Source organism: Hyla sarda, chromosome 5 (assembly GCF_029499605.1).
Source record: "Hyla sarda isolate aHylSar1 chromosome 5, aHylSar1.hap1, whole genome shotgun sequence".
NCBI classification, from domain to species: domain Eukaryota; kingdom Metazoa; phylum Chordata; class Amphibia; order Anura; family Hylidae; genus Hyla; species Hyla sarda.
The window spans coordinates 184,457,382-184,478,790 of record NC_079193.1 but is presented as its reverse complement, the minus strand read 5'-3'; the positions used below and the strand labels follow the sequence as shown (position 1 = coordinate 184,478,790).

General features: G+C 40.2%; 1 protein-coding gene across 6 annotated transcripts in view; it reads right to left on the bottom strand.

The window, feature by feature from the left end:
* LOC130273680 (serine-rich adhesin for platelets-like) overlaps positions 1–21,409 on the bottom strand; it is a 222,744-nt gene that overhangs the window by 45,617 nt on the left and 155,718 nt on the right. For all 6 annotated transcript variants that reach the window (XM_056520883.1, XM_056520880.1, XM_056520882.1 and 3 more), the window contains one exon: positions 13,843–13,950. In XM_056520883.1, the coding sequence (XP_056376858.1) occupies positions 13,843–13,950 (108 nt within the window). The remainder of the gene's footprint in view (positions 1–13,842; positions 13,951–21,409) is intronic.

Genomic DNA, 21,409 nt, shown 5'->3' with positions numbered 1-21,409 from the left:
GGGAACGTAAAAAGGGGTAAAGTGAACCTTAATACCCTACAGGTGTTTCACGACTTTTGCATATGTTAAAATTTTTTATTTTTTTTTTACCTAAAATGCTTGGTTTCTCAAAATGTTTACATTTTTAAAAAGGGTAATAGCAGAAAATACCCCCCAAAATTTGAAGCCCAATTTCTCCCGATTCAGAAAACACCCCATATGGGGGTGAGAAGTGCTCTGCTGGCGCACTACAGGTCTCAGAAGAGAAGGAGTCACATTTGGCTTTTTGAAAGCAAATTTTGCTCTGGGGGCATGCCGCATTTAGGAAGCCCCTATGGTGCCAGGACAGCAAAAAAAAAACCACATGGCATACCATTTTGGAAACTAGACCCCTCGGGGAACGTAACAAGGGGTAATGTGAACCTTAATACCCCACAGGTGATTCACAACTTTTGCATATGTAAAAAAAAAAAAAAAATGTTTTACCTAAAATGTTGGTTTCCCAAAAATTTTAGATTTTTAAAAAGGGTAATAGCAGAAAATACCCCCCATAATTTGTAACACAATTTCTCCCGAGTACGGCGATACCCCATATGTGACCCTTAACTGTTGCCTTGAAATACGACAGGGCTCCAAAGTGAGAGCGCCATGCGCATTTGAGGCCTGAATTAGGGACTTGCATAAGGGTGGACATAGGGGTATTCTACGCCAGTGATTCCCAAATAGGGTGCCTCCAGCTGTTGTAAAAGTCCCAGCATGCCTGGACAGTCAGTGGCTGTCTGGTAATACTGGGAGTAGTTGTTTTGCAACAGCTGGAGGCTCCGTTTTGGAAACAGTGGCGTACCAGACGTTTTTCATTTTTATTGGGGAGGGGAGGGGGGCTGTGTAGGGGTATGTGTATATGTACTGTTTTTTTACTTTTTATTTTATTTTGTGTTAGTGTAGTGTAGTGTTTTTAGGGTACAGTCGCACGGGCGGGGGGTTCACAGTAGTTTCTCGCTGGCAGTTTGAGCAGCGGCAGAAAATTTGCCTCAGCTCAAACTTGCAGCCGGATACTTACTGTAATCCTCCGCCCATGTGAGTGTACCCTGTACGTTCACATTGGGGGGGAACATCCAGCTGTTGCAAAACTACAACTCCCAGCATGTAGGGTCTATAAGTGCATGCTGGGAGTTGTAGTTTTGCAACAGCTGGAGGCTCCGTTTTGGAAACGGTGGCGTACCAGACGTTTTTCATTTTTATTGGGGAGGGGGGCTGTGTAGGGGTATGTGTATATGTAGTGTTTTTTTACTTTTTATTTTATTTTGTGTTAGTGTAGTGTTTTTAGGGTACAGTCACATTGGCGGGGGGTTCACAGTAGTTTCTCGCTGGCAGCTTGAGCTGCAGCAGAAAATTTGCTGCAGCTCAAACTTGCAGCCGGATACTTACTGTAATCCTCCGCCCATGTGAGTGTACCCTGTACATTCACATTGGGGGGGGAACATCCAGCTGTTGCAAACCTACAACTCCCAGCATGTACGGTCTATCAGTGCATGCTGGGAGTTGTAGTTTTGCAACAGCTGGAGACACACAGGTTGTGAAACACCGAGTTTGGCAACAAACTCAGCGTTTTGCAACCAGTGTGCCTTCAGCTGTTGCAAAAGCTACAACCCCCAGCATGTACAGACAGCGGAAGGGCATGCTGGGTGTTGTAGTTATGCAACAGCGGGAGGCATACTACTTTGGCGGGGGATGCTGGGGATTGTAGTTATGCAACAGCTGGAGACACACTGGTTTGCTCCTTAACTCAGTGTGCCTTCAGCTGTTGCAAAACTATAACTATAAGCAGTCACCGACAGCCAACGGGCATGCTGGGAGTTGTAGTCATGCAACCAGCAGATGCACCACTACAACTCCCAGCATGCACTTAAGCTGTTTGTGCAAGCTGGGAGTTGTAGTTACACAACAGCTGAAGGTACACTTTTCCATAGAAAGAATGTGCCTCCAGCTGTTGCAAAACCATAAGTCCCAGCATGCCCATAAGTGCATGCTGGGAGTTGTGGTGGTCTGCCTCCTCCTGTTGCATAACTACAGCTCCCAGCATGCCCTTTTTGCATGCTGGGAGCTGTTGCTAAGCAACAGCAGGAGGCTGTCACTCACTTCCTGCTGCTGCTTGATCGCCGCACAGGTCAGTCCCGCCGCCGCCGTCGTCGCTCCTGGGGCCCCGATCCCAACACTAACGCCGGGGATCGGGGTCCCCAGTACCAGGGGTGCACGTCCCGCACCCGCTCACGTCCTCCGGAAGAGGGGCGGAGCGGGTGCGGGAGTGACACCCGCAGCAGGCGCCCTGATTGGTCGGCCGGTAATCCGGCCGACGAATCAGGGCGATCGTGAGGTGGCACCAGTGCCACCTCACCCCTGCAGGCTCTGATCAGCCAGTAATTCCGGGTCACCGTGTCACTGGAGACCCGATTGACCCGGAATCGCCTCAGATCGCTGGACTAAATTGTCCAGCGATCTGCGGCCATCGCCGACATGGGGGGACATAATGACCCCCCTGGGCGATATGCCGCGATGCCTGCTGAACGATTTCAGCAGGCATCGGGCACCGGCTCCCCTCCGGCTAGCGGCGGGGGGCCGGGAAAGGACAGGACGTACTCCTACGTCCTCGGTCTTTAAGGACTCGGAAACGGGGGCGTAGGAGTACGTCCATTGTCCTTAAGGGGTTAAACTGCTTACCTTGGGTACCCTCTTTAGGGATACGAGAACTGCGAGAACATCCGCTAATTGGAGCTACACTGTCAGTTTTTGAAGACTCATATGTGAGGAAGGGATTATTACCTAAAAACTCATCAATGACGCCTATAATTGGCAATCCAGCTTTCCTCCCGGGGATAGATGATTTAGCTTATAGAGGATAGGTTGAAGGAGGTAGGTTCCGAGTAGGTCACTTGAGAGGTGAAGGGGATTATGATATTTGGGAGGTAGAGGTTGGTGCAACAGATTTTGCATCTTTGGGTTTTTGGAGAAACCTTCAATTGAAACATTATCTTAGTCGAATACCCAGACCCTCCTACTATTTGAAAGAGCTTACAAAATTTGAGGAATTATGTAATTCTAAGGAACATTTAGAACATATTTTGTCTAGAACCTATAGGCTTTGGCAGGAGAGTTTGGAGGGAGGCTACCCCTCATTTGTCTCAAAATGGGAAAGATCTTGAGTTGCAGTTGTCCGAGGAACAATGGGGTAGGATTTTTTCGTTGACTCATGGTTCCTCAATGTGCGTTTACAGGAGGCAAATTATAAAATCTTGACGCGTTGGTAGAAGGTCCCTAGGTTACTCGGTAAGATTAGTCAGAAGGACTATGACGTAAAATGTTGGAGGTGTGGACAGATAGAAGGATCCCTTATGCATATTTTTTGGTCGTGCCATAAAATAGAGTGTTATTGGAGAAAGGTACATGAGATTATTGTTAAAATCATGGGTGAGGAATTTCCATTTTCAACTGCATTTTTTCTGTTGCAATATAACGAGAGTCCCATTAAGCGATATAAAAATTTTCTGTTGAGTTTTCTAGTAATGTCTGCCAGGAACTGTATACCATTACTATGGAAACAAGAAAAGGCACCAACAACGACAATGTGGTTTGCTAGGGTGAATGACATAATGTTAATGGAAGATTTAAGATCTGTCCGGCATAGCACAAATACAGAGTTTTTTTGTACATGGAGGAAATGGATCCAATTTCAGGAATCTGAGTACTATGAAGGAGTAGTTCGGGGGGAGTGGGGAGAGATGGAGCTGGGGGGGGGGGGGAGGGGGGAGAGTGGGGGAGTAGGGAGTTGAGCCGGGCTGGAGTTAAAAGGTTGAAGATGTGGATTAAAATATATTCCTGAAAAGGTGTATTTAAGTTTAGGATATCAAGGTTATGATATTGTAGCGAACTTAGGGCAAATTGAGAGGAAGTTTTTTGTTATTTAGGTTGTTATATTGGGTTGCCACTAATTTCATTTGGAGACGGGAGGTTGGAGGGGAGGGAGAGGGGAGAGGAGGTAGAGGGTCTTGTTTTTGTTGCTTGTATTTTTTATTTTGTTGTTATGGGCTTCTTGTTTTTGTATTTCTCTGTGTGTACTTGTATTTGTAATATAAATAAAGAATATAAAAAAAAAAGATTAGCTTTCAAGAATTTCATTTAATAAACAAATACATAAATAAATGTGATAAGAATACGTATTACTTTATGATTCCTTAGGAGAGGAGCCTTATGCTATACTTCATTGGGTAGATAAGTATATCACTCTTTAGTACTACTCACAGTGCTTACGGCTGTAGGCAGAGAGCAAGGGTCACAGCCACAGGGACTGTAAGCGGAGAGTGGGGCTGTGTGGCTAAAAGCAGCGGGGCTGTGTGAGTGAGGCAGCAGGGGGTGAGAGCGAAGTACCGGAGATGACCAGTGTCACTTTTCTAAACATCAGTGGGGACTGTAAGCATTAAGCGGGACTGTGCGTGTCAGGTAACGGGTGTCATAGCAGGGCAGCCGCAGTGACTGGCTGTGGGATGGTACATGAGGTTCACAATATCAGAGGCTCGGCGTGCACAGCGCTCGCTCACGCCTGCCTGATTGAAGGTAGGGAGTGAGAGCTATGCAGAGCTGCAGATGGCCTGCCCCACCCGCACTTCCGCAGTTTGGACTTATGCTAGTTCGCATGAGTCCAAAAGTCTAAGCTGAGACTGCAGGTATGGGTGGAAGTGAGTGGTTAACATTTCAAAATGAAAAAAACAAAGTGAAGCAGTCAGATTTTTAACAGCAAGTACATTGGAAATATTTATTTCAGACCAGGAACAACATATCTAAAGTTCTGCTTGGTGACAAACAAGATACAGCAAAATCAACAATGAAATCAGCATGTAACACTTTCAGATTTCATAGTAGATTTTGGTATGCATCTTCAGGCAGGTTCAATAGGGTAATATTTAAGCTGTGTGTGCATCCAGCCAAGAGGTTGGCTATGGAAGAAACATATGCATAACATGACAACAATAATATGCAAATCATTTTGAATAGATTAACAAACGAGAGTCATTTTGCAGAATGTAAGAAAATTATGTGCACACGGATTATGTGCAGCACTTTTAATGTGGTACCAAATCTAGAATATGATTTGCTCATCACTGATGCCTAGGAAATAGCATCTTATATACTATGCCATATTGAGAACTATTCTCCCCAACTTCTACATTCCACAGTATAGGTAATAGGAATCTGGCTGGTGTGGGAGTAACTTCAGGGACCCCTACTGATCTCAAGAATGGGGATAACTTGTCCTCCCGTGTAAATGAAACTCTATAATACTAAAACATTTGTTTTCAACCAAAACTAAAAGTAACCTGAACAGTAGTAAGACTGACTGGAAATTTGTGATGAACATTATTATCACATTTACTACTGTCTTGAAAAAAAATAAATAAAAAAAAAGCGTGATGTGCGATTCAAAAGTACAATATTGTCCATAAAAAAGTATGTTCCATGGAGATAGCTGATTCAGAATGCATGTTGAGGAATTGAATTGCCAATTTGCTAAGAAACATTGCTATTTTGAGGATACATGAATGAAAGGCATGTCATTGCACTCTTTAATATCTTTGCCTAACTTCTTTTCTTTCTAAGCAGCTGTATGGGGGATAAATTCTTGCAACATAATCTGTAGTTTTTGTCAGTACTTAAAAAAAAATATAAAAAAAAAAAAAAAAAACACATCATTCAAGAGAAAAGACAGAATCAGTTTATAATCTTCTCAAGGTCCCTGGCTGTGCTCACTACAGCTTATTATCATATCCATAACTCTTGACCAGAGAAGTTATTGGTTAAAAAAAAATAAAAAATAAAAAAGCACCAATCACAGTACAGTGTATAATATTTAGGTAACTGACGCCAACAAATCTTCCTCCTTTTGCTGCTCAGCAGATGAGTATTGTGTTCTAACATTGTCTAACATTTATTTTTATTTATTAAATCTTTCGTATATCTTTGTGTGTGTGTGTGTGTGTGTGTGTATATATATATGTACACACACACACACACACACACACACTATATATATCATTCTCCCTTTATATTGTATATTCTTCCATTATATATATTATTCTTTCATTTCATATTTTCGCTTCCCATTACCACCATTGACACTTATTATACTTACCTTTGCTTCCCATTATCTTCCGATACTCCGTTCCTCTTCTGGAGACTTCATTCTTCTACCTCCAGCTTCTCCATTTTCTTTATCTTGCTGCATCACCGCCGCCATCTTCTCTCTTCTCTTCCAAGCGCTGACAGTTGGTGTCTTGCAAAATTTTCTCTGACAGAGTGGTGATCACCTGTCAGTTGCCGGCGGGATTCCTGTCCGTTTCTGCGGCAGTGAACCCACCATCGCTACTGTATACTCCCTTCACAATAGATATCTTCTGTGGTGAATTTTCTCTGATATACACCTTATAGCTCTTATCCTATACTGCCACCTTGTGGTCATTTTCTCTATTGCACTGTGCCATTTGTTTTACCTCAGTCATATATTATATTAATATATCTCACCAATATATATATTATATATATTAATATATCTCCCCCATTATATTAATGGTTTTTCTTAACCTATTTATAATTACCAAATTGCTTATCCATATTTAGACATATATTACCTCACTTAACATGTCTTTGGATAATAGAAATTCCCTCAGGAATTCTCATCCTCCATGAATGGCCTCTGATCAAGACAACCTTAAAAATTTGGTGGATGAATCAGTCGCAAAGTCTGTCTTTTCCACGGTCCAATTCGCTGTTTCAGTGCTACAAGATAGCATTAATAAATCAGTTTCTTTGGCTTTATCAACCCCCATCCCAACTGATTCTAATATGGCCGGACCATCTACACAATCTGAGAAATACTGGTCACCTGTTAATTCTGTCTCCATATTAGCCAGAGGCCATAAAATGCCTAAAAAGTCTACCTGTAAAATACATATTTCTGACCGCAACTAATCCCCAAAAATGACTAGGTCTTCTAAAGGGGTACGCCAAGACACTTATTAAAAACCAACCGCACACTGGTCATGATACCCGTGTAACATCTTTATACACCTTACCCTCTGCCCAAGAAGTTGTTCATATTAAACAGGCTAAGAAATCCGCAGAGCGGTCCAAACCTGACTCTTTTAAAGAGCCCTCATCCGATGAATCTATGGATGTTGAGGCTGATGATGATTGTGCAGTCTTTTCTGAAGAAAGCGGTGAGTTGCTTGATGACCCTGACATTCAGGAAGATCTCACAGAGGATTCTGATTCCCAATTTTTTGATCCCGCCTTAATTCGCCATCCTAGATCAGGTGAATTACTTCCTGATCCAAAGGTGGCCAAATTCCTGTACTTATGGGTTAAATAGAGCCTAAATAAGTCTACCCGCAATAAACTTAAGGTCGAATGCCCTAGGCCTACTCTCCCACCTAATTCCTCTTTCACGCTTGAACTAGACCCTATTCTAACAGAACTAACAAAATCAGGCAAGAACCCAGAGAAAGGGGTTGAGAGAAGCTTTAAAGCCTGTCAGGAAAAACTCATGGATCTACTAGGTCCTCTTACAAAAATTTTAGACTTAGCCGAAGAGGCCTCAAACAATAACAAACCGGAAGTCCTTAAATGAGCCGTCTGTTTTTTTTTGGAAATGCCAACTCTGCTTTATGTACTTAATGCTCTATCCTGATGAAAATTGACCCCCAGCTTATTAATCTGGCTACCAATGAACCTCCAAACCCTACTGAGGGAATGTTATTTGGCGAGGATTTCATCCGTGATATGGGGAAATATGTAGATTTATTTTCCACCTTAACAAAAGCTCAATCCTCATTGAAGAAAGTATTTCCCCCAAAAAATTTTGGTTGGGCCGGGAAAGGAAGGAGCCACTTCCCCGGCCGTTCAATTTCATACAGACAACAAACTAGAGGCACCTTTCAATCCTTCCAACCCGCCTACTCAGGACCATCCACATACCCTGCACCTTTCTTCCCTTATTGGGCCTGACCATGGCGCACCAGAGGACAACGAGGCATGCCACGTTCAAGAACATCTTCAGGTAAGTCATCCATCTTCTTTTCAGAACATTCCATTAGGCGGAAGACATTTTTTGAGGAATTGGAATAGGATTACTTCAGACTCATGGATACTAAATGTTGTGTCAGGATACCACATAGAGTTTTATCTATCCTCCTGTCCAGTATTGCCTTCCTCATCCCATAAAATTTTCTATGCAAGACCAAAATCTAATCGATTCAGAAATTAAAAAAACTTCTTTCAAAATGGGCCATTATTCCCGTTCCAATCAATTCTCCATGTTTCATCAGCAACCTCTTTTTAGTAAAAGAGAAAGATGGAGGTCACAGACTTGTAATAAACCTAAGACTCCTCAACAATCTAGTGGTTTACAGACACTCCAAAATGGAAGGTATACATCTCTCGTGAGATATCCTTCAAAAAAAAACGATTGGTTTAAAGGATGCATACTTAACTGTTCCAATTCATCCTTCCTCCCAAATTTTTCATCAATTTCTATGGAAAACTCAAAAATGGCAATTCACTTGCATCCCTTTCGGCCTGTCATCAGCCCCTTAATGCTTCACAAAACTCTTGAACCCTGTCATCGCTCTCCTTCGAAGTCACGGGGTTCGCCTTATCACATACCTCGACGACATTCTCATTATGGCTCAATATGAGCCTCTTCTTTGTCACATGAATTGGACTTTATCCCTTCTAGAAAACTTGGGTTTTCTGATCCATCAAAAAAAGTCCATTCTTCTACCATCTCAAGAGATAGAATTTCTAGGTTTTCTGATCAATACTCGATCAACCACTTTGAATCTCCCACCCAGATGGTTGAAAACCATCCGGATAGAGATTTGCCAAATTCTTCGCAAGGATCTTATATCTCTCAGAGCCATTGCTCGGATTGTGGGCCTTCTATTGGCATCCATTCAAGCTATTTTTCCAGCCCCTCTTCATTATCAAGCTCCCCAACCGTTAAAAATCTATAACCTCAGGGAAGGTCTGGGTTATTCAGATAAAATTTGTCTTTCTTCCGATGCAAAGGAAGAACTTCGTTGGTGGCTTTCACACTTCAATTCAATCTTGGAATGGAAAAAAAATCTTCAGCCGAACCCAGACATTGTCATAGAATCGGACGCAAGTCTTTTAGCATGGGGCGCATGTTGCGGTTCCATTCTACTGGAGGGAAATGGTCTACCTAGGAATCCCTCCTACACATCAACTGCTTGGAGCTTTTAGCAGGATCCTTTGCACTAAAGAGTTTTGGAGAGTTTGGATCTGGATCCCTTAAAAGCATCTCACTCTAACATATTAAATTTTCTTTCAACATCTTTCGATGCTGGTAAAGCTTATCAAACAATTAATCTATATCGTTCTGCTATTTCTTCCAGACATCCTCCTATTGATTCCATTCCAATAGGCAAACACCCCTAGTGTGTAAACTCTTACAGGGCATACGATTTCGACTTCCTCCTTTACCCAAATACAACTCCACTTGGGATGTAAATATTCTTCTAAATCTATTTCTACCTTGGGAAGATAATGATTCCTTATCTCTCAAATTTCTTTCCTTTAAACTTACAGTACTCCTCTGTCTTTTTTGTCAAACGTGTTTCAGATGTCAGAGGCCTTGATATCTCTACAAGACAATATTCTCCTTAAGGCGTTCTGTTTACTATCTATTGCCGTACCAAGACCAACCTACATTCAAGGGGGTACTCCGGTGGTTATTTTTTTGACCATATGGCATCTTCTTTGTAAGTTTTGTTTTTTTGCAATATACATGTGTTATATGTTTTGGCAGCATGTATGTGTTTTTCTTACCTGTTTGTTGGGCAGGAAGTTCTGTAGTTCAGAGTTTTCTTTTACTGCTGTCCACAGTTCTGAGTCTGTTGTGGACAAGATGTCACAGCTTTTTTTTTCTCTCTGTCTGCATGAGAAAAATAAGCCACGCCCCCTCATCTCATCCAGCTGAGTACACAGCTCCTAACCTCCCCTCCCCCCTGCTCTGTATTCTAAGGACGCAGGTCTGCACAGGAGAAGGACCTCACAGAGAAGATACGTGTTATCTGAAGGGGAAGATGAGAAGGTGCACGGGCTGGGGATGTACGGACTGCAGGGGAATAAATCTCATACTGGGAATGATCTCTATGGGGGAGATTTATCAAAACCTGTGCAGAGGAAAACTTGCCCAGTTGTGAAACATAGCAACCAATCAGATTACTTCTTTCATTTTTCACAGGCCTTTATAAAACTGAAAGCAGCAAGTTGATTGGTTGCTATGGGCAACTGGGCAAGTTTTCCACTGCACAGGTTTTGATAAATCTCCCCCTCTATGTGAAGGGGGAGGGGGGGGGGGGACTCCTGAATGACACATGCTGGGAGTTGTAGTCCCTGTTGTGTGTGTGTGTATGCTAGTGTTTACAAACAGGTGTGCCTCCAGCTGTTGCAAAACTACAACTCCCAGCATGCCCAGACAGACTTTGGGCATGCTGGGAGTTGTAGATTTGCAACAGCTGGAGGTACAATGGTTGGGAAACACTGTTCTAGCCTATTCAGCATACACATCATGTTACACCAGTGTTTCCCAACCAGTGTGCCTCCAGCTGCTGCAAAACTACAACTCCTAGCATGCCCAAAGGCTGTCAGGGCATGCCGGGAGTTGTAGTTTTGCAACACCTGGAGGCACCCTGGTTGGGAAACACTGGTGTATGCCCTACAGAGGTGTGGTGAACTACAACCCCCAGGACAATACAGAGGCAGCATGCTGGTGTTCTACCTCAGACTGAAGACTCCTGAATGACACATGCTGGGAGTTGTAGTCCCTTTTGTGTGTGTATGCCAGTGTATCCCAACCAAGGCTGGTTATATTAGTGTGCTGTGTATAAGGGGGCTGACCCGGGAAAATGGCGGAACAAACAAACAAAAACAAAAAAAAGGAGCCACCCCAAACCAGCAAGGCATGTGGCATGCTGGGATTTGTAGTTTTCAGCACAGCAAGAAACAGGAAATAGAAGAAAAGATAGGAAAACAAAGTGGGGGATAAAAAGACAACAAAGAACGGAAATAGAGTAGCCTAAACAACAAGAAGAGAAATGAAACAAAACAAATAGGGTAAGTCAAAAACAGAAAAACACGTTGACCACCGGAGTACCCCTTTCAGCCTTTTATCCATCTTTCCCTCAACATCAAAAACTTCGTGTTGTACGTTCACGTTTTTATGAATCTAGAACTGAATCACTAAGACTTTCCTCATCCTCCCAATTTCTCATTTCTTTCTGTAAACCTCATAATCCTGTATCTTCTTCCACTTTAGCTTGTTGGGGGAAACAATCCATGGAATTGGCTGGCATTGAAATTTTCAATTTGGCGCTCACTCTGCCAGAGGAGCTGTCTCGACTAAATTATTTAATTCGGGAGCTTCTCTCTCAGACATCATTAAAGCGGCTAATTGGTCTTCTGACTCCGCTTTTAAAACATTTTATTTTAAACCTGACTTCCATGTTTCTATAGTTCTCTTACAATGATTTATTCATGATATTGTAATTACTTTAATTTATGCTTAGCTTTAAACTAGCATAATAGCAGTGTCTTGTCTTATTATAAAATTGGAGATTTTCCTATCCTTGAAGGAAAATATGGATTTTATTAAAAAGACAAGACGCGAGTATTATCCCTCCCTAATTTCCCATCCCTATTATGTTTTTTATTTTCTCTTATTTTTACAGCCGTTTAAGAATGTTCCCTTCCATGATGTTGTCATAGTGCTTCATCATTACCCTTTCCATTGGAGAGATGTTTCTCTACAAGTGTTTATCATCTAGTTTCTATAAATCGGCACTGTTTCCTGTTTATCTGAGATGTTATTCTTTGCCGCAAAAAAGGAGGAGGATTTGGTGGCATCAGTTACCTATATATTATACACTGTACTGTGATTGGTTTATAACATAGCAACATGTTAGGTTGCGCTATACCCTAGTTATTCAAAGCTTTTTTCTTTCTGTAAAATTATAAGTTTAAAAGCATAATACTCGCATGTTGTCTTTAATAAAATCCATATTTTCCTTCATCAAGGATGGGAAAATCTCCAATTTTACTTGCAGGCAATACATACTGCCAGGTTTCCTCACAGATTACAACTGACTGTTGTATGTCCAAGAGTTTGTGATCGACTTATTGTCAAGGGACCCTACTAACAAGAAGAAATTGTCTTGCGCATATATCCCCTTAACCACTTAAGGACGCAAGATGTAAATGTACGTCCTGGTGAGCTGGTACTTAATGAACCAGGACGTACATTTAAGTCCTAAGCATAACCGTGAGCATCAGAGCGATGCCCGGATCATGCGCGGCAGGTCCAGGCTGCTGATCGCAGATGCCGTGATCAATACAGATAATGGCATCTGCAGCATCGCGGTCACTAAAATGGATGATCGGCTGCCCGTTGATCCGATCATCCAGCACGACAGGCGGAGGTCCCCTCACCTGCCTCCGCTGCCTTCCCACCGTCTTCTGCTCTGATCTGCCATCCTGCAGACCAGAGCAGAAGATGACCGATAACACTGATCAGTGCTATGTCCCATACATAGCACTGAACAGTATTAGAAATCGAATGATTGCTATAAATAGTCCTCTATGGGGACTATTAAAGTGTAAAAATAAAAGTAAAAAAAGTAAAAGTATAAAGTTAAAAAAAAAGTGAAAAACCCCCTCCCCCAATAAAAACGTAAATTATGCCATTTTCCCTATTTCACCCCCAAAAAATGTAAAAAAAATATTTTATATACATATTTGGTATCACCGCGTGCGTAAATATCTGAACTAGTAAATTAAAATGTTAATGCTACCGTACGGTAAACGGCGTGAACGTAAAAAAAAAGAAAAAATCCAAAATAGTGCTTTTTTATAACATTTTATTCAAAAAAATAAAACATTTATTAAAAGTTTTATATAAGCAAATATGGTATCAATAAAAAAAGGTACAGATCACTGCGCAAAAAATGAGCCCTCATACCGCTGCTTATATGGAAAAATGAAAAAGTTATAGGTCTTCAAAATAGGGGGATTTTAAACGTATTAATTTGGTTAAAAAGTTTGCGATTTTTTTTAAACGCAACAGTAATAGAAAATATGTTATCATGGGTATCATTTTAATCGTATTGACACAAAGAATAAAGAACATGTAATTTTTACCAAAAATTGTATGGCGTGAAAACAAAACCCTCCAAAATTAGCAAAATTGCGGTTTTCTTTTTAATTTCCCCACACAAATAGTATTTTTTTGGTTGCGCCATACAATTTATGGTAAAGTGAGTGAGGCCATTACAACGGACAACTGGTTGCACAAAAAAGAAGCCCTCATACTAGTCTGTGGATGAAAATATAAATATAAATATAATTTTTTTGAAGGCGAGGAGGAAAAACCGAAAACAAAAATAAACTTGTCTTAGTCCTTAAGGCCCAAATGGGCTGAGTCCTTAAGGGGTTAAAAAGGGTATTCCCACCCTAATATTTATCAATGCCTGATATGTAGAGGTCCCAGAGATGATGTGACCTGAATCTATATTGGGATTGTGTTTCCCCTGGCTCGTCCCGTTTACGGAAGACCATGGTTTTAGTGTTGCATATTTTGCTTAATGTAGGTTGCATAAACTGCAAATTACCATAGACTATGCTGTTTAGGTAACTTACAAGTTACTTAAGCAGCTCAGCTTGTGGTGCTATCCTATGCACTAACCATGAGCTGAAGTTATTTGAGAGGAATATATTTTAGCATTATTAGAACGTATTTACCTTCAACCATACTATTGCACTGGTTTGCTGTAACTTCACCTTCACAATGGTCCACTACATCAGTACTATTAGCAGTACTTTCAATCAAAGTTGAAGTGGTTGTAGAATCTAGAAGAAAAATTATCAAAAGAACAATCACTGTTAAAATGATTAGCTTTCAAAAATGTCATTTAATAAACCTAAATACAATCCATAAATAAAAGTGATAAGAATACGTATTACTTTACGATTCCTTAGGAGATGTGCCTTATGCTATACTTCATTTGGTAGATAATTATATTACTCTTTACTTCAGGAACCTATCTTGGTTTTTATATTTTAAATAAACAAGACACAGCAAAATCAACAATGAAATCAGCACGTAACACTTTCAGATTTCATAGTAGATTTTGGTATGCATCTTCAGGAAGGTTCAATAGGGTAATATTTAAGCTGTGTGTGCATCCAGCCAAGAGGTTGGCTATGGAAGAAACATATGCCTAACATGACAACAATAATATGCAAATCCATTTGAATAGATTTACAAACGAGAGTCATTTTGCAGAATGTAAGAAAATTATGTGCACACGGATTATGTGCAGCATTTTTAATAGGCTACAAAATCTAGAATATGATTTGCTCATCGCTGATGTCTAGGAAATAGCATCTTATATACTATGCCATATTGAGAACTATTCTCCCCAACTTCTACATTCCACAGTATAGGTTATAGGAATCTGGCTGGTGTGGGAGTAACTTCAGGGACCCCTACTGATCTCAATAATGGGGAAACTTGTCCTCCTGTGTAAATGAAACTATGATACTAAAACATTTGTTTTAAACCAAAACTGAAAATTTGTGATGAACATTATTATGACATTGTTTACTACGGTCTACAAAAAAAATGCATGATGCGCAATTCAAATGTACAATACTGTCCATAATAGAAAAGATGTTCCAAGGAGATCGCTGATCCAGAATGCATGTTGAGAAGTTGAATTGCCAATTTGCTAAGAAACATTGCTATTTTGAGTAGACATGAATGGAAGGCATCTCATTGCACTCTTTAAAGGGGTACTCCGGTGGAAAACTTTTTTTTTTTTTTTTTATCAACTGGTGCCAGAAAGTTGCAGATTTGTAAATTACTTCTATTAAAAAAACCTTAATCCTTCCAGTACTTATTAGCTGCTGAATACTACAGAGGAAATTCTTTTCTTTTTGGAACACAGTACTCTCTGCTGACATCATGACCACAGTGCTCTCTGCTGACATCTCTGTCCGTTTTAGGAACTGTCCAGAGCAGCATATGTTTTCTATGGGGATTTTCTCCAACTCTGGACAGTTCTTAAAATGGACAGAGGTGTCAGCAGAGAGCATTGTGTTCCAAAAAAATAAATAAATAAAATAAAAAAATAAAAGAATTTCCTCTGTAGTATTCAGCAGCTAATAAGTAATAGAAGGATTAAGATTTTTTAAAAGAAGTAATTTACAAATCTGTAACTTTCTGGCACCAGTTGATTTAAAAAAAAAAAAAAAGTTTTCCACCGGAGTACCCCTTTAATAGCTTTATAAATTATACCATTTAGAACATTTTATTTGGCCAACTTAAATATTATGAAACCATTTCAGTTTTGTTACCTCTCGCACCACACTAGATTCAGTACGGACATATTTATTTCATATGAAACATGGTAATGTGATGGACCCACTAGTGAGGAACTTCATACAGCTACAGTATGTATACTAAAACTGTCAGCCATATACAGTGGGGATCAAAAGTTTGGGCACCCCAGGTAAAAATTTGTATTAAGGTGCATAAAGAAGCCAAGGAAAGATGGAAACATCTCCAAAAGGCATCAAATTACAGATTAGACATTTTTATAATATGTCAACAAAAGTTAGATTTTATTTCCATCATTTACACTTTCAGAATAACAGAAAACAAAAAAAATGGCATCTGCAAAAGTTTCGGCACCCTGCAGAGTTTAATCTTGTACTGTCCCCTTTGGCAAGTATGACAGCTTGTAAATGCTTTTTGTAGCCAGTCAAGAGTCTTTCAATTCTTGTTTGAGGTATCTTTGCCCATTCTTCCTTACAAAAGTCTTCCAGTTCTTTGAGATTTCTGGGCTGTCTGTCACGCACTGCTCTTTTAAGGTCTAGCCATAGATTTTCAATTATGTTGAGGTCAGGAGATTGTGCAGGCCATGGCAAAACCTTCAGTTTACTCCTCTTGATGTAATCCCCCGTGGATTTCGAGGTGTGTTTAGGATCATTATCCATTTGTAGAAGCCATCCTCTCTTTAACTTCAGCTTTTTCACAGATGGCATCAAGTTAGCATCCAAAATTTGCTGAAATTTTATTGAATCCATTTTTCCTTTTTATTGAATCCTCTCGTGAGATGTTCCCTGTGCCACTGGCTGCAATACAACTCCAGTGTCTGCCAGATCTTTCTGGAGGGATTGTGCAGTCAAATGTGGGTTTTGAATTGTTTTTCTCACAATCCTGCAAGCTGTTCTGTCTGATATGTTTCTTGATCTTCCGGATCTTTCTTTAACTTCCACTGTTCCTGATGACTGCCATTTCTTAATTAAATTCCGAACAGAGGATATTGACATCTAAAAACGTTTTGCTATCTTTTTATAGCCTTCTCCAGCTTTGTGAGCATCAACTATTTTCAGTTTCAGATTTCAAGACAACTGCTTAGAAGAACCCATGGTGCTGATTGTTGGGGCAAGGTCAGATGAGTCTGGGCATTTAAAACCTTTGAGATTAACATCACCTGGTCTTCCTAGATGAGGATTGAAAACAATCCATGGCACTGGCAGGTCTCAGCTTTGCAAAGGGGGCAGTGCATGCTATACATTCTGCAGGGTTCCCAAACTTTTGCAGATGCCATTTTTTTTTATTTTCTGTTATTTTGAGTGTGTAAATGATGGAAATAAAATCTAACTTTTGTTGACATATTATAAGAATGTCTAATCTGTAATTTGATGCCTTTTGGAGATTTTTCCATCTTTCCTTGGCTTCTTTATGCACATTACAAATTTTTACCTGGGGTGCCCAAACTTATGATACCCACTGTATACTCCACCAGCATTAAAAAAAACATTGTGTTGCCATGAAGCTTTTATTTATTTTTTACCTACTGAGCCATATATGAAGCCTCTTTTTCAGGTACCAATTGTACTTTGTACTGACATCCTTCATGTTACCATAAAATAAATTGCAAAACAGAATACTGGGGGGTGGGGTGGTGGTGTTGGTTGCATGGTTTGGTATGATGATGATATTTGCCTAACGTTTTTACTTTTCTCTCTAAGCAACTGTATGGGGGCAAAATTTTAGCAACATCTATAGTTTTTGTCAGTACTAGGTTTGTCCTTGTTCTTTCTTAATTTTTGATAGCTATTTGTTGTTGGATGTGACTAAAAAAAATAATTCTGGTGTTAGTTTTTTTTGCGATTTTTTACTTTTACGCCATTTGCTGTGCGGTTTAAATAACATTTTATTAGTATGGACATTTCTGCATGCAGCGTTACCAAGTATGTTTATAGCTTTTTTTTATTTAAAAAAAATATAAAATTTGATGAGTTTTTATAGAGGAAATTTAACATTTTTATATATTTTACTTTTTTTTTTTACCCCCCCCCCCCCCTCTAGGGGACTTCTATAAGCAATCATTTGATTGTTTATTATATTTAATATATTGCTAAAGCAATGCATTGAGTGGATGTATATGTGATCTACTAGTACAGCCTATGGCAGGTTCAAAGAGCAGATCTGTCATGGTAGGCACGAAGGCATGCAGAAGGCCTCAGGCTAAAATAAAAAGAAAATGGGCTCCCACTAATCTTGTCAAAAGGAAAAGATCCAAACCCTGAACCACAAATTACTTGCACGGTTATTGTTTAAATGCCACTGTCAGTGGCATCTAAATAGTTAAAATAGCCAGCAGTGGAGACTGTTCCGTATTGGTTATTAGCAGTGGCCCTCAGCATTGTTCCGTATTGGTTATTAGCAGTGGCTGTCAGCTACTAAACCCAGCCTGGAGCTGCCAGGTATGGAACAGGCTTCAATTATGAGCCCGCTTAGTACACTCAAAACAGCCCCAGTATGAGTATACTCTTCCTAGGTTAAGAGGTTAAATGAATCAAGGCAGAGATATTGTAAACTATGCGGAGTATATTATATATATATTAAAACATTTATACATTTTAATTTAAAAAGAATAACATTTCTGCCTGTGCATGTAAATTTACTTTAGGAGATTCTTCTGTTACAAAGAAGTCTCCAGCTCACTCTATATTGTATTCCACAATACTGTAGATTATACGTTTTAAAGCATACATGCTTTTTTAGGTAACTTTTCAGCGTAAGTGGTCTCGTGTGTACATGAGGAGTAGCATTATTTTGGTCCATTCTGCAATTTGTATGTTATTTTTCAAAAAATTTCGGTGATGCATGCTCCATCTCTTATTTTCAGTTGTCTCTGAGCTAGTGGGTAGAGACTAGTTTCCATTATGTCTCCCATACACAGCACCAACACACCTTAAGTGGTGAACCAGCACTTCTGTCTGTAGGCAATACTATACTCCAATCAGGACTGCATTTTGAAAGAAGCAGTAAAGGAAGGAATAGTAGTAGTAGGCAAAAAAGCATCAACACTGGGAAATACGTTATCCATAATTGTTGTGATTTTCAAAAGTAAAAATAAGAATGAAAAGATGGGATATCAATTTTGGATAATAACAAATGTCATCTTCTTATTAAATGCATCACATGCCCAGTGATGGTTAACTCAGTGATATCTTTTATTGTTGTATATATTTATATATAACTTTTTTTTCTTTGCTGCGATTGCTTGATGCACTCTTAGGTCATGCCCCCTCCCATAGACTTGCGATGAGGGGTCGGAGCATGACGTAATGAGGGGGCAGGGCTATGACATCACAAACTCATGGCGCCGGCTCAAGCGTTTGGAACGCTGAGCAGTGGAGTACCCCTTTAAGCGGTTCTTTAAAAGTAGGTTGTGTGTGGGCTGCTAGTAAGAGGGGAAAGTTGTATTTTCTTTCGAAAAAATAGATCAAACTTTCTTAAATTTGCTTGTACTATTAATTATTTATGCCTATTTTAAGTAGGTAGCCAAGTAAAAGTGAAAAAAATTATAAGAAAAACATTTTACCAAGTACATCCACATGTATTGTTTGGTTGGCAGATATGCTACTATTCATATTTAAAGAAAAGAAAAAGGAAGAATCAATCTACGTGAACACTGCTTTATTTTACAACACTAAGGAAACATTTCAAACAAATCTTTCAGTGTAACAATACTATCTAAAGCTAAATAGACAACACAATTATACATTATGTATTTTTGTCAGAAGCTGCCTTTTAAAATGCTGATATTTGTATAAGCAATAAACCTCAAACATTTGCTGCACATGTAAGTCCTCAGGTAACCAGCCAAATACTACCCTTATTTCAATATAATAAGAGAAAACAGAATAATAATAAATGATAGTTATTAGGTATGTCCCGGTACTGATACTGGTATTGGTGCCATACATTTGCACAAGTTCTTGTACTCGTGCAAATGTCCCACAATACTCATCCTGATACCAGCAGACAACAACAAAAAAAAATCCCTCTCACTTTTCCTACGTTCCCACGTTAAAGGGGTACTCCAGGGGAAAACCTTTTTTTTTTTTTTTTTTTTTTTTTTTTAAATAAACTGGTGCCAGAAAGTTAAACAGATTTGTAAATTACTTCTATAAAAAAAAATCTTAATCCTTCCAGTACTTATCAGATGCTGTATACTACAGAGGAATTATTTTCTTTTTGGCTTTCTTTCCTGTCTGTCCACAGTGTTCTCTGCTGTAACCTCTGTCCATTTTAGGAACTGTCCAGAGCAGCATATATGTTTTCTATGGGGATCTGATCCTACTCTGGACAGTTCCTAACATGGACAGAGATGTCAGAAGAGAGCACTGTGGACAGACAGAACGGAAATCCAAAAAGAAAAGAATTTCCTCTGTAGTATACAGCCGCTAATAAGTACTAGAAGGATTAAGATTTTTAATATAAGTAATTTACAAATCTGTTTAACTTTCTGGCACCAGTTGATTTAAATTAAAAAAAAGTTTTCCACCAGAGTACTCCTTTAAAGGCGTCTTTATCGTTCGCTCTGTTATCAGGAGTGGCACAAGACCCGCCACACGATAAAACAGAATTTAATCGTGCTGCACCACTCCGACTTGCAAGTGACGGTCCTGCACTATACTAACAGAGTAAAGGACGTAGAGGTCTCAGCACAGGAACGGAGGGAGGGTGAGTGGGATTTTTATTATTTTCTTCTGGAGGGGACTTATTGGAGGAAATTACTTAATGGGGAATCTACCTAATAGGAGGTTGTCTGCCTACCTAACTACTGTGTACTCCTACTTAAAAGGGGAGGGTTCCCTACCTAGTGGGGACCTATATCTAATAGGGGAATTCCCCACTTACCTACTGGAGATTTCTACCCAATAGGGAATTATCTCCTACCTTCTGGTGGTTTCAACCTAATTGGGGAGAACTCCCTACCTACTGGGGCAGTGATTCCCCAGGGGTTCCATTGAGAACTGCCAGGGGCTAAGCGAGCTCCAGCAGAATTTTTTTTCTTTTAATCTCCCGCCCTGGCCTGTGTAGGGAAGGCCTCCCGGATTCTTCTTGGCCCACCGATTCTAAACCCTCCCCCCCCCCCACCACCACAGAAGGACGGCTCAGCTCATCTTAATTAAGGTAAGGCACCCTCTGTCATCCCTGTCCACTCCCTTTGTCACCCCCTTTTCCACTTTCCTGTCATCCATGTTCACCACCCCTCTGCCCACCCCCCCAATCTACTCCCTATCACCAATTTCCAACCCCCACTATTTACCCCTCTGTCACCCCTCTCCACCTTGTCACTCCTCCTGTCCACCCCTCTTTCCCCCCTATGCCTCCCTGTCACCCATATACACCCCTCTACCACCCATGTACATCCATGTATACTCTTCTACACCCCCAACACCCATCTGTCACCCATGTACACCCCTTGTCACCCCCAACACCCTTAAGTTACCCATGTACACCCCTCTGTCACCCACGTACACTCCTCTACACACCTGTCACCCATGTACACCTTTCTGCACCCCTCTGTTACCCCTGTACACCTGTATTCCTCCTCACTTGTAAAAGGGGAATCTGGAGGCTGATGCTTGAAAAGTGAGGAGCCTAATAGGTTTGTTTTGCAGGTTTAACGGTGAAGAATTGTTGCTGGAAGAAAAAGCCATGATGGCCCGGACCCGATTGAGAAGAGAAGGGAATAAAACTGATTTTAGAAGACTTATATGGGGGCATATTTTAATTATGAGCGTCAGTGATACCAGGACATCCCTAGAAGTTATAACTTAATAGTTGTGACAAAAAAAAATTACATACAAAAATTAAATGCAAAAAAATTAAATGGTCCATTAATATTCATGAGGATCAAAAAATTAATTAAGTAGTGTAAGAAATCAATGATTCTTTTTCTTGCAAGTCCATCACCGCTGTGATTTGGATACAAAT